The sequence below is a fragment of the Carex rostrata genome, chromosome 11 (assembly GCF_964058835.1).
Source record: "Carex rostrata chromosome 11, lpCarRost1.2, whole genome shotgun sequence".
Classification (NCBI taxonomy): domain Eukaryota; kingdom Viridiplantae; phylum Streptophyta; class Magnoliopsida; order Poales; family Cyperaceae; genus Carex; species Carex rostrata.
In genome coordinates, this window is record NC_135928.1 from 7,719,377 (window position 1) to 7,733,903 (window position 14,527).

Below are 14,527 nucleotides of genomic sequence, written 5' to 3' on the forward strand. Positions count from 1 at the left end.
TTGGGCTTATTCTCAATTTATTATAGGAATTTGTTTGTTGCAAATTAAAACTTAGGACCGGCATATGGTTCACCTTATTTATTGGATATGCATTTGAATTTTGAGAGAGGGTTCAAATGTCGGGTGCGGATTTTAACAGCGTCTTTCGACTTGGCGCAGCGGTGAGGTCAGTGGAATTTTTTTTTTTTTTTTACTATACTGCCCTTGCTTGAAAAAGAATATAATCAATGGTGAAGTGAATCTTTCCAAAGTCTATACAAAGGAGACTATGAAAAATTAATTGCCTTAAAAATGAATGATGTAAGCTGTAATGAATATATACATAGAGAGAATGGCTAAACTCAAAATGTATTTTTTTTCTAGCCTCCGGAACAAACAATTCGGTTTTTCGCTTTTTGAAGTTCAAACAATCGATCCAAACCATCAGATGTTCAATCTATATTAAAATGTGTTTGGAGACCAAATTTTACATTTTTTTGGAATTTTTTTACTATTTATTAAGATGGTTTGAAATAGCTGTTTTTCAATGATGCAAATTTTAATAAAAACAACGATTTTGTTTATCCTTTTCAAATTATCTGTCAAAGTATCTCAAAAAGGTTTGGTAAGTAAAATTACTCGGTACTTAATTTAAAAATATTCATAAAATAATAACTGAAATCTTTTTTTATATAAACTTTGGAAAGATTTACTCACAGTTAGATTATATATTTATACTTCTTTTCAAGTAAGGACAATACAGTCCAAAAACTTTTTTTTCTCGAACCTCACGACTGCATAAAGTGAGAAAGACGCTGGTAAAATGCACACCCGAAATGTCTCCATTTATTTTTTGTGACTCTATCATGCCTTTATTTTTAAAACCTTTCATAAATCAAAATTTAAACCATAAACGTCAAAATAATACTGTTAGATATGATCTATGTTATTTTATTTATGTGTTCATAACAAAAATATTATATTTTGATTTTGTTTTTATGTGAATTAATCATTTGAAAAATCAACGTTTAGAAATTATCCACATTAGTATATTTTTACAAGCTCTCGATGACAACTAAAACAAAGTTGAAATATCATAAATTTTTAGACGTATATAGATAAAACGATGTATATCATATCCAACGGTTTTATATTATTTTTTTTAATTTTGAGTTATTAAAGTTCTTAAAATGGAAGCATGATGGAGACACAAAAAATGGAGGCATTTGAATTATCCTCTTGAATTTTATATGATCAGAATCCAAAATATGCTAAAGAATATTTAAGTAATGTTACTATAAATAATATTCTGAATATAATTTGAAATGTTTTAATATCGTGGTTTAAAAAAATTATAATAAGTCATATAAATTAGTTTAAGTTCTGTTTTTGTTCTTAATCTTTACATTTAAGATATACAAAAAAAATAGTTTCAGTTGTACTCATGTTGTACATATATTTTGTTATAAGATGTTTTGATTAATACATCCAATATGATCCAAATCAGATTTAAAATTCACAATGTTAACAGATATAAATTCACATTTAGATTCAATTTTTTATTGAATAAGAATCTGTGCATGTGAATTTTGTAAAATTTTAATAAATTGGTACTTGGGTTCTACTTCATCCAAACCCGAACCATTAGCAACACTATTTGTACGCCTTTTAACTAAATTTAAATTAAAATTCATTTCGAAGTCTAGAAATAAAGCTCACAAAGGACAATAGAACATGTAGCATATTCAACAAAAAGAAAAAAAGGAACAACATTTAATTTAAAAGAAACTACATGTACTCCAAAGTATGAGGAAGAACATTTCGGTGCTACCCAGTCTCTTTCTTTTTCACAAATGTCAAAATATAAAATACATGACAATTTTTTTATTTATACAGTACACACAAAAATACTGGTAGTGGGGGTCCTTTTTTTTGTTGATTTAACGCCCAGCTGGCAGAACGTAAACCACCAAACTTTGTCGGTGCTTTTCAATTGAGAAAAGTAGAATTTGGCCAATTTCTGAGCTGCCACATGGTGGGGAGAGATATCAATATCATGCAGTTTTTGGGGAGACTTTTCATTCAATATTATATTACCGTCGTTACACGGTTTGTAAGCGCTATTCAAAGTCGATGAATAGCGATATTTAATTACGATGTATGGTTTCTGGGGCCTATTCAAAGTCGATGAATAGAGACATTTAATTACGATGTATGGTTTCTGGGGCCGACTCGCCTAAACTTCCTATCTGTAGACTCTAGGAAGGGAAAGAAGGGGCAGAAACATTGAATTCGTATCACCCAAGATAACGATTTATTATGTTTACATCAGGACCGTCCAATTATAATCTGCACGAATATTAAAGAAGTCTTCGTCAAGTCTTTTTTTTTTTTTTTGGCAACAAATCTTTGTAAATTCCATTTCAGTTGGTTAATGGATGAATCAGTCTGACAACGACCTTTTTTATTCATAATAAAAAAATAATACACTTAATCACATCTATTTTGTCCAATATTTTCTTCTTTAGCTAAAATATATCTATTTTATTTAGTAAGCATTATTAAATTATATGTTTATAATTATGTCCTTTATTTAATTTTTTTTTAGCATGAGATGGAAGTTAAACCGTTCACTCCTAATGCGGAATTCCTAGTGCAATATATCATGTATTTTTTTGAAATAATACACTCAAATACAAGGATCAAATATTATTATATGCTTCCGAATCATTCATCTTAATTATAACTTTCATCATTCAACATTTTGGTTGCCGTTCCAATAATACAATTTCTGACCATTTCCATCAATGATCAACTCAAAACTTGTATATATTTTTTTTTATTATAGTCCGTAGGCAACACACATTTTTTTTTTTTCTGTTTTTAGTAGAGTTCGAATCCACATTTTCTCCTAGAAAAATGGAGTGTTCTAACCATCTGTACTAGACAACAGTGATAATCAAAACTTGTATTTGGTTAACTAGAACTTCCCAAATTTGTACAAAGTCCATTTTGTCCTTACCTGAATTTCGTTTTGTAATAAAATCCAAAATATTTTGATCAATATGAAAATTGAAATTTGCTGAATTAGAGACGGATGGAACATAAAATTTAGATAGAAAGACTGAAATATGAAATATAAAAATATATAACCTAGTAAGTGAAATATAAATTTGAGTTTTAATGACTAGACTACAAGAAACACATGTGATATTTTATAAATGATTAAACTATATAAAAATTTATAGAAAAAATTCAATTAAAACAGTTGAAAGGTTGTAGATTTGAAATCCTAATGGGAATCCCTTGTGGATATTAAAACAATTGGATAACTTGACCTCCAACTTTATAAAAATAGAGAACTAGTTTTTAGTCTAATAATAAAGACAATGCTCTTTGTGTGAAAGGTCGCAGAAATTCAGATGGAAGAATCTGTTATGATTATTCAAAACCCACGATATTTTATTACGATGTATGATTTCTGGGGTGAGTTGCCTATTCAAAGTCGATGAATAGAGAAATTTAATTACGATGTATGGTTTCTGGGGTCTCGACTCGCCTAAACTTCCTATGTGTAGACTCTAGGAAGGGAAAGAAGGGGCAAAAACATTGAATTCGTATCACCCAAGATAATGATATATTATGTTTACATCAGGACCGACCAATTATAATCTGCACGAATATTAAAGAAGTCTTCGTCAAGTCTTTTTTTTTTTTGGCAACAAATCTTTGTAAATTCCATTTCAGTTGGTTAATGGATGAATCAGTCTGACAACGACTTTTTTTTTATTCATAATAAAAACAATACACTTAAATACATCTATATATTTGTCCAATATTTTCTTCTTTAGCTAAAATATATCTATTTTATTCTTTAGCTAAAATATATCTATTTTATTTAGTAAGCATTATTGAATTATATGTATATAATAATGTCCATTTATTTAATTATTTTTGAGCATGAGATGGAACTTAAACCGTTCACTCTTATCATGTATATTTCGACCCTTCCCTTGATTAATCTATGATTGACTTAAACCTAGATAGCTTGACCAATATTTAATTACTAGCTTATAAAGGGGTTAAACTATATAAAAATTTATAGGAAAAAAATCAATTAAAATAGTTGGAAGGTCGAAGGTTTGAAACTCGGATAGGGATCCCTTATGGATATTAAAACAATTGGGTAAATTGATTTCTAACTTTATAAAAATAGAGAACTAGTCTTTAGTCTAATGGTAAAGACAATACTCTCTGTGTAGGAGATCACATGCTTAAAATTCGAATTAAAGACTCTCTTATGGATATTAAATAGTTAGATAAATTGATGTCTACAATCTTTACTCTATTTGTCCAATATTTTATTCTTGGCTTAATATATCTATTTTATTTAGTAAGCATTATAAAATTATGTGTTTATAATAATGTCCTTTATTTAATTATTTTTTAGCATGAGATCGATGGAAGCTAAACCGTTCACTCCTATCATGTATTTTTCGACCCTTCCCTTGATTAATCTATGATTGACTCAAACCTGTATTTGGTTAACTGAAACCTACCAAATCTGTACAAAGTCCGTTTTGTGCTTACCTGAATTTCGTTTTGTAATAAAATCCAACATATTTTGACCAACATGAAAATTGAAATTTGCTGAATTGGAGACAGGCGGAACATAAAATTTAGATAAAGAAACTGCAATATGAAATATGAAAATATATAACGTGATAAGTGAAATTTAAATTCAAGTTTTAATTACTAGCTTATAAAGGGGTTAAACTATATACAAATTTACAGGAAAAAATTCAATTAAAATAGTTGGAAGGTCGAAGGTTTGAAACCCGGATGGAGAATCTCTTGCGGATATTAAAATAGTTAGGTAGCTTGACCTTTAACATTATAAAAGTAGAGAGATATCATTTAGTCTAGTGGTAAAAACAACACCTTCTGTGTGAGATGTCACATGTTCGAAACTCAGATGAAAAAATTTCTTATAGATATTAAATAGTTAAGTAGCTTGATCTAAGATCTTTACTCTAAAAAAAAAGAGAAAATTATATGAAAGTGACTAAGCACCTTATTATGACTTGAACTAAGATCTGGCTGGAGATATTCCGACCTAAAGCACCCAAAATATGATGAAATACCAAATCCAAGCATCACTTTTTATTTATGATGTACGATAATAGATGGATTGTTTTGTGATTTTGATCTCATAGAAGGAATCAACTTTTTTTTGGTTGCATAATGTGTGTGTCAAGTTGGATCTCAAACCATTTTCTTTTGCTTATTTCTTTGAAGGAATAAGAAAATTTGGTTTCTACTATGAGATCAAAATTTTCATACAATTCATCTATTATCCTATATAATTTTTTTATAAAATTTCTATAAATAAAAAAAATTGTACAATCCAAATGCAAATTGGATATACTGTCTTTTGGATCCTGCCTAATACTGAAAACTTAGCAGGGAAGGAGTCCTGCCTCGTTTATTTGAAAATGAAATAGATAGATCCGATGATACGAAAGTTACGATTTCTATTAGCTTCTCAAAAGTTATTAAAGTAATTGCAATAAAAGAACAAAGAAAGTTGACAGCGTGTGCACTTTTTTTTTTATAACATGGATTATGTATTAGAATTGACAAATAACAGAATAGACTCGACAGAATTTTTTCGATTTGATTCGAATTTGAACTAATTTAATTTAATACTTTTTCGAAAGTAAAAATGATTCGAATCTGATATAAAATAATCTTAAATTACACCTTAACCCAAATCCGAACAACTTATAACCTGATATAAAAATTCAACCCAAACAATCCGTGGACATAATTTGATACCTAAGAAAAGTAAGGGTATAAAATTATATACATTGACCTATAAACAAATATAGATTAACAATAGGTACACGTAGGGGGTGGAGTCAGTCCTTCAGACTATGAACGTCAAATGTGAATGAAAATTAATTATATAAATATTTATACTACGAATAGAGATCAATTTTATAGTATTCATAGTATTTTATTTTAAACTATATAGAAAAATACATGTTAATATAAAAATTTCTGAAAAATAATGAGGTCTCCTTATACCTTATGCATAGCTCCGACCCCTGGACACACAGATCGATTATAAAAAAGAAAAAATTGAGGAACTTGCGGGTCCTTCAAGATTTTCTGATACTTTACAAGATATGAATATAAATACTAATAATTAGTGGATATATAAACAAAAATTTAACCAAAACTTAGTCGTCAAGTCGCCACCAGGCACAGGATATTGAAAGGCCGTGCTGACTCGGTGCTGCGTGGGATGCGATGTCGACTCGGCCCAGCGTAGGCATGAAGAAAAGTAAAGGCCTTAAATTTCTCCAACTGCCTTAATGGCATTATTAAATTGTTTTGAGAATTGGTCGTTATTTACACATCAGATAGACATCTTCCTGCCTCAGCAGTGGGACCCATTAATAACCTGACGAAGATTTTCTGTGATACGGAGGCCCATTCTGTGGCAAGTAAATGTGAGGCCATTTCTGTGTGCCGTATTGTGTGATTGGATGAACGTGGATGGATGAATATACTAGTCCCCGTTACAATAAATAAGGTATGATTTATGTAAAATCACTTGATCAATAAATTTTGGAGCATTTGAAAGAAGTAATTTTCTACTTATTTAAGAAATAAAAAAATTTCTAAAAAAAAGAGAGCAAAATTTGGTCTCCAAATACATTTTCATATAGATATTATTTGTAACGGTTAGGATTGACTGTTTAAACTTTGAAAATAGAGATACAAATTTATAGCACATGTCGATCAGTAATATGCATATTATCGTAGCTTCACTTTATATTAGTGAGTAAAGATATTGATAATATTGTTTTGATTTCATACAACACATAAATACTAAAGCTAAAATAAAAATATATATAACTTTTACATTGCAAGGTAAAAGAAGGATGGATTTATGTCTGGTAAGATATTTTTCTTTTCCAAATTTCACACAATTATTCCAATTTCAAACAAATTCAAAGCATTATGTTTTGAATTTTCCTCACATAGTCACATGCTGCCACAAACTTGTCGCTATAGATGGAGTTGAAATTTAATTGGAATAATTGATGGCTTGTTCACAATCGTCCTGAGAAATTTTGTCCGAGTTCGTCCAACAATGTATAAAATTTAATTTATTCATAAATGTGAACTTTATATAAATTTAAATTTGCATATAATTTAATTATACTTTTTGATTTGTTGCGAACTGAAATGTATGGGGATAAAATTTGCCAATGATCTAAATTATTATTTCTCTTATTAATAATTAAGCACAGTATTATTTTAAACCAATCTTGTTTGTATGTTTAATTCTTCTTCTTTTTTTAAATAGTGGGATAGAAAGATCATTATTCTGATCCACTTCTACATTTTTTCCCCTATAACAGGACACATGGGATGTTCCCAATCAAATTGCAATATTTCGCTTTCTATGGATGGTAACTTATAGACATTGTTAATAATATAAAAACAAGGTGAGCAAGAATTACGTAACAATTCCCAAGCACCTAATCGGTGGTCTTTATTGGTCATGATCCACGGCAATTAAGGTCATAAAAAATATACTCCAAAAGTTAATTAAACTGCATATATATATGCACCGCAGATGTTAACAGTATAAGAGACCTCATAATATCTCCATTCTATTATTAAGCACGTTGGGTGTCCGATCTGCCAACGGCTATGATTGAAAGATGAAACTTCGGATTTGATCTCAGCCCTCCAATTATATAATTTATCTTCTTTTGACTAAATGCATCTATTTTATGTATAAAAGTCTAAATTTAGTTAAAAACATACTCACCACATGTGCTGCCACACGATATGTTACAATTAAAATTGAATAAATTCTGAAATTTAGCGATATATTTATTCATTTTCTTATTTCTTTGTTTCTATATTTCTCCTCTTCAATTGAGAAGGCTTCACCTTCCATTTTCTTATTTCTTTATTTCCTTCTTCTTCATTTCTATACAGATCATAATGGAAATTATTTTTTTTATTTCCCTATTTCTCTTTCTTTGTTTCTATACATATTGGTGTGGACAATTTAAAATATATTTTCAATATATAATATATCAATGTGTGTGTGTGTGTATTCTAAATTAGAAACAAAGAAGAATACAAAATTGGAACGTGTGTGTAAGTATATATTTCTCTTATAATATGTGTGTATATATATATCCTATACATACACATGATAACACTTTTTATTTATGTTTTTTTATATCATATTATATGCCAATATTGAATTGTTGTGTGATATTTGATATTAGATTCAAATCGAGCTATTATTTAATATTATTGGTACTTAAAAATAAAGAATCATCACATCATCAAATTGTTATTAGAGATCACGATTAAAGTTAATTAAAAATACAAAATCATATAAATTTTCTATTAACATGTATCTTAATTTTTAGATAATTATTATTTTCATTGATATATTTGTTTCTTATAATATATCTCCGTTGCAACGCATGAGTATGATACTAGTATATATATATTTTGACTGTTTAATTAAGTTGTTGAAATGTCATACATGTAGATAAGGATTGCCATAATATTTAATTAGTACGTACTAAGAAATATTAAATGTTGCAAAGATAAGCGCGTAGAAATGCAACTGCGGGTGTTGAGTAATTCATTCATTAATGTAATTTGATAATCAATATTGTTGGAAATATAAGAACTAGTTTTTGATTTAGTGGCAAAAATACAGGTTCTATGATGTAAGAGATTATGTGTTCGAAATTCGAACTTTTTTTTTTTTGTTAGAGGAGTTTGAAAAAAATGTTGGGTGGTTTGATCTCTCATTCAAAAATATTGTTGGACAAATTCTAACTATGCTAGTTTGATGGAGCATTCATGTTTTAAAAAATATATATTATTTTTATACATGAATTAGTCTTGAATCTAATGACTAAAAACAATGTTCTATCTGTAAAAGGTCGTAGGTTCAAAATTTAGAATGTGCAATAGTTAAAGCCTGTTCAATACTAAAACATTTTTTAATTAAGACTAGTAAGTTGTTCAAATAAATATAAAACAATTAATTTCACAATATAACTCCTGTTTTTCAAATAAATTCCAGAATGAATATGTAAATAAACAAATCTAATCAGGACCACCAAAAAAGATTCGGATTTGGAACTTTTTGAAGGTAAGCAACCTCAAAGTTAAAACTTTTAACCAGCTAGTAGTAATCAGATAAGGTTTTGTCACACCAAAAAAAGGAAAGATAAGGTTTATATGCAGTGTCAAACCTCAAAGTTAGAATAATTTTCTTCACTTTTTAATCTGGATAAAATCTACTGCCCCCACAGTCTGACAGTTTTAGGTGCCATTGAATCATTGAACAAACAAGAATATGCAATACAAGGCCCATTCTTTTTGTAAATCATACTGTTTTCATAAAAGGTAAAGGACCCACTTCTTTCTAAACCAACTTTCAATCCTGATGAGATGATTATGACTGTGCAACTATTCATTTCTTTGGAAAGCAACCACCCAATTTCTAGGTTGGTTCCTCCTATAAAAGAGGCACCACAAGATAATTGTTTGGCACCACAGTTAGCAAAACTCTCTCAAATTTACACCAGAATTCCTCTGGCGAGAGAGTTAATATAAGTTCCATTGCTAGAATGAAGAAGTATAGCCATGGCCAAGTGATTGGGATCCCCATTGGTTCTTCAAGAACTTATGCTGAAGAGGAGTTGTTGGGTGAACCGGCTTGTGACGGTGTACCAGTTTGTACCATGAAGGATAGAGAGTCTTGTGCATCTAGTTCAAAGCAGAGCAAGGATTCTGTTGTTGGGCTGATGAGTCGATTTAGCAAAAAGGCTGATATTTTAGCTCATGGCATACGCGAGCATGGTAATAATCTATACTAATTTTTGTTTTGAAATTTTTATTTTCTCTATTTTTTTTAAAAGTTAATATGGATCATTGAGCTAATTTCAATTTTTCTCTTTTAATTTTTGCAGTGAGTCTGGGTCCAAAATTTTCGGAAACAGTCAAAGGAAAGTTGAACCTAGGTAAAAGAATTCTTCAAGCTGGAGGTATTGAAAGAGTATTCAGACAATCTTTTACTGTTGAAACTGGTGAGGAATTGTTGAAGGCCTCCCAGTGCCACCTCTATACATCAGCTGGTCCTATTGCTGGAATTCTTTTCATTTCGACCAAACAGATTGCTTTCCGTAGCGACAGATCCCTCTCCCTTAGTTCTCCCAAAGGAGAAGTTGCAAAGGTACCATACAAGGTTTTGATTCCTCTAGAGAAGGTCAAAGAGGTGACTGAAAGCGAGAACATGAACAAACCAGATCAGAAATATGTACACATAGTAACTGTTGATGACTTTGAATTCTGGTTTATGGGGTTTGTTAATTATCAGAGATCTTTTAAGTATCTAAAACAAGCCATCTCTGAGCTATAATAGCATTCTTTTGTTCTTTTGTTTACTATAGGTAGGGTCTGTCCTTTTTTATTTAGGTAAGGAGGAAAATATGTGTGCAATATCTTGTTGCAAGTGCTGGAAATTGCTCTGTATTTTACTATTAGCGCAAGTTCGTATAGAATCGGATATTGTGATTATTAGCTTTTGTTCTGTTAATTAATGTGTATTAATTATGGTGGCTAATTTGAATTTATTACTAGTTTTGGTAAATTATAACAAAATGATTGTCATGAAATTCTGCAATGCTAACCTCTACAATTTTTTGGAAGAAGTATTAACAGCAATCAAAAGCTCCTGCCAATTTTAGAACACACACACAAAAACAATTATAGACTTTTTATTCCTGGACCATAACCTTGACTTCAGATATTATTCTTCTTTACTATACTGTAACAGATAACTGTATAAATATATATTTCACTTGAAAATATTTTCAATTTATATGTCAAACGAAAAATATTATATATACTGGATTAATTAAATATATATGGCCTCAGAGCTTAAGGTTCTGCTGTCTGTGTTACAAAAACTGACTACAAAATAATATTTTTAATTAAGCTTGTTCTTTCAATAACAATGAAACATACTCAAACCGGATAAATGATACTAGTAAATACACAAATAATAATTATCCACCATCGGAATTGAAGTTGTTACATGAACCAGGTAGAATCTATATATTGTAACACTCAGTGACTCAGGAAACCAAAGATTTATTAACGTGCAGTAATAATTACTCAGATGGAACAGTCAGGGAAGAGGCCTTCATCGGAGATAGTGTATGCTTTGTGGAGAGAGGCGGAGCACGAAATGGTATAGGGTGAGATAAAATTTTCAGAGTAGGCTATAATTGTATAATTATTTTAAATACAAACATGTTTTTGTAACATTATAAAAGAAGAATATCTTGAATTCTTTTTTGAGCCATGGCTAAGCAACTGCCTCCCCTCGAGTCCATGTGGGGTAAAGATTTTAACTGAGTAGTTTAGGCTTCATGTACCACACAAATAATATACAGCGCTGTTATGATTCTATAATATGTGCGCTGCATGAAGTCAAAACTGTTCTGTTAAAACTATGGATGATGCCTTTTGTTTCCAAGGAAGAAGTGTTGTCCAGATCATTAACAAGGATTCTGCAAGAATGATCAGCTTCAATCCAGAATTTTACTGGATTGGTCCAGATGGTCAGGTAAGACTAGTACAATAAATGACATGAGCAGAGCACACATTTTGTGGATGTACGTAGAAGATGTAGAAATGGAGCAACAAGGAACTAATAGCAGGAGATGCCAATACCAGAATGTATGCACATACCAAAATAAAGATCCGATGAAGGAGCTAACAGTTGCTAGGTTGTGAATCAAGAGGACAGGAATTGTCACAATTGTCAACAATAGTATTTAAAAAAAAAAAAAAAAACTATTGTCAATAATAGTAATTAAAGATCCTCATGACTTTGAAGGACTCATGCACCTTACTAATTTTCTCCATCATTTAATCTTGAAGTTGCAGATCCCAATCATGTCATGTTATTAGCAAAGATAAATTCAGGATAGTTCTCATTCCAGTTGAGAGGAGAATTATTTTATTAGTTGAATATTGACTTGGATTATTATTAACATTTGCATGCTAGGAAGTTATGTAGCAAAATGATCTTAAAATACGAAGTTGGTAACCTAGAATTAATCACTTACATGAATATTGGCAGGATAAGTATAACAACAATCATAATTTATATAGAATTTCTAGCTAACTTCCATAGAAACCTTGGCGATCATATATATTAGAAATATTTAACCAAGTTATAAAGAAACAAACTATTAGTTGATCTTAATGGCCAAGATAATATCCTCCGTATAGGAAGCTACATGTTCGAAATCCAACTGACGGTTTCTTGTTGATATTTAAAGTTGAATGGCTGGAGCACATTTTATCTCAAAAAAAAAAAAAAAAAAACCATTAGCTCATCAGATTATCCAAAATTCAATATTAAAATGTTAGGCTGCCATAAAAATTCAAATCCATTTATGAAAAGCCCACCATAACCCAAAGCCCAACATATCCCTTTTTGTTCTTTCCTTACTTGTGCTGATCAAATTTCTTCCTAATTACTGATATCAGGATTCACCTCCTAGATAGCTGCTTCAGTGGTGTCCAAACTCTTTTAATCTCTCATCTTATTCTCCTTTACTAGTGTGGTTTTCATTCAATACAGAACTGACTAAGAAAGTAACAGAAATAGTGTGTGTGTGTGTGTTTTTTGTTTACTGGGTAGTATTCAGAAAGTAAGAAGAATATTATGCCAAGTTTGGAGTATTAACAAAAGTTAATCACTGAACTTTTATGAACTTGTTAGAGAATTCCTTTGGGAGAGGTGCTGACTGGTGCAGCGTGGGCACTAAGTAAACAGAGGGGGCAGCACTCAACAAACATACTTTATAAGGTAATGGTTACCAATTGAATTCTAACAAAGAGGGTAGCTTTAATTTACATGTCAGATTGATTTGTTTTTGCATCAGCCGGTTGGTCCCACAGCTAAATTGTTATCTTAAAAAGGAAGGTCGGTCTTTATCCATGTCATAACCCTAAATAAAGCAGGATGATCTGTTTTCAGAAGTATTATTTTTTGGTCAAAAAAGGACACAACTGCCACCTAACTATGTAAAACATATAAATCTTGCATTATACTTTTATCAAATGAGAATCATCAATGTAGCCGACTTATGGTTGTGCTAAAACATAATATGCTCTTTATGAATCATACTTTATATCCTGGTGACATAAGTGATGACTGTAACTGCACTTCATTATATAGAAATTGAAGTAAAGCATTTATAAATCCCTTCATTGCTTGTCCTATAAAAAGGAGGTCCGTTGCAACCGATTTAGAGCAAGTTCCATCAACAACAAATTAAACTGAGATACATCTCATAGAGAAGAAAGGAAAAGAAAACTTTTATTGCAAATATGGAGAACTTCATCACTCTTGGCCAAGTAATTGGGATACCAGCGGGTTCGTCTAAGACATATGCAAAAGAGGATTTTCCAAGCGTTTCACATTCAGAAGGTGAAACAGTTGCTTCAATCAAAGAAAAAAAGCGGCCGGGTTTTAAATGGATAAGAAAATTCCTCAAGAGTTCAGAGAATCTCTCTACAGGACCAAAAAATGGCAAGGAACTTATCTCATTTCTTAATCTACTTCTGATTTTGAGCATTCTTTTTAATATAATCAAGTCAAATAAAATTTTCTCCATCTAATTCAAGAATTATTTTTTGGTTACTTGCAGAAGCCTTGGAACAAAATTCATCTGAAACTGGTAAAAGGAATATGAACCTTGGTAAAAGATTTCTTCAAGCTCACAGTGGTGTTGAAAGATTATTTAGAAAATCTTTTTCTATAGATCAAGATGAGAGATTGTTGAAGGGCCATCATTGCTATCTCTACACAACAGCTGGACCTATGAGAGGAGTACTTTTCATGTCTACCAAAAGGATTGCCTTTTGTAGTGATAAGCCACTTTTAATTACTTCACCAAAAGGAGAAATTGTTGAAGTACCTTATAAGGTACTGATTCCACTTTCAAAGATAAAAGATGCAACACTGAGAAAGAATGTCGACAAGCTGGAAGAGAATTATATGCGCATAGTAACGATAGATAAGTTTGAGTTTTGGTTCTCGGGCTTTGTTAACAAAACAAGATCATTTGAGAGCTTACAACAAGCTCTTTGACTTCTGATTACATTGCCTGATTTCTTGTTTTTCTTTTTGTCTTTTCGAAGATTTTCTTGTTGTGTAAATACTATGCAGACATGCAGTCTTTAGTAATTAATTTAATTTTAGTGGTTTTATTAATCAACGAGGTCCTTTTTTCCTTTAAAATTAGTCCAAAAAAAGGTCGAAAGTTATGGCCCGACAAAACTTTCTATGTTTAGCATTTCTTTGTTGGACCTTCATAGTTCTCTAGAGTGTAGAGCATTATCAGCCTAAGTGTGATTTTAGGCTAGTTTCCAGAAATCATAGAATCTTGTTACAAGAACATAA

At 30.5% G+C, this 14,527-nt stretch overlaps 1 protein-coding gene and 1 long non-coding RNA gene across 2 annotated transcripts; both read left to right on the top strand.

Annotated features, from left to right (window-relative positions):
- The first annotated feature begins 9,531 nt into the window (after positions 1 to 9,531).
- On the top strand, positions 9,532 to 10,634 carry LOC144562033 (GEM-like protein 4). The gene is made up of 2 exons (XM_078311155.1): positions 9,532 to 9,903; positions 10,014 to 10,634. Exons 1-2 carry the CDS (start codon positions 9,672 to 9,674, stop codon positions 10,460 to 10,462), a joined length of 681 nt encoding a protein of 226 aa, XP_078167281.1. The 5' UTR covers positions 9,532 to 9,671; the 3' UTR covers positions 10,463 to 10,634.
- Positions 10,635 to 11,480: 846 nt separating this feature from the next.
- On the top strand, positions 11,481 to 14,229 carry LOC144561973 (uncharacterized). The gene is made up of 3 exons (XR_013513947.1): positions 11,481 to 11,674; positions 12,776 to 12,928; positions 13,352 to 14,229. It is a non-coding gene; the product is annotated as an uncharacterized LOC144561973 (long non-coding RNA).
- The last annotated feature ends 298 nt before the right edge of the window (positions 14,230 to 14,527 follow it).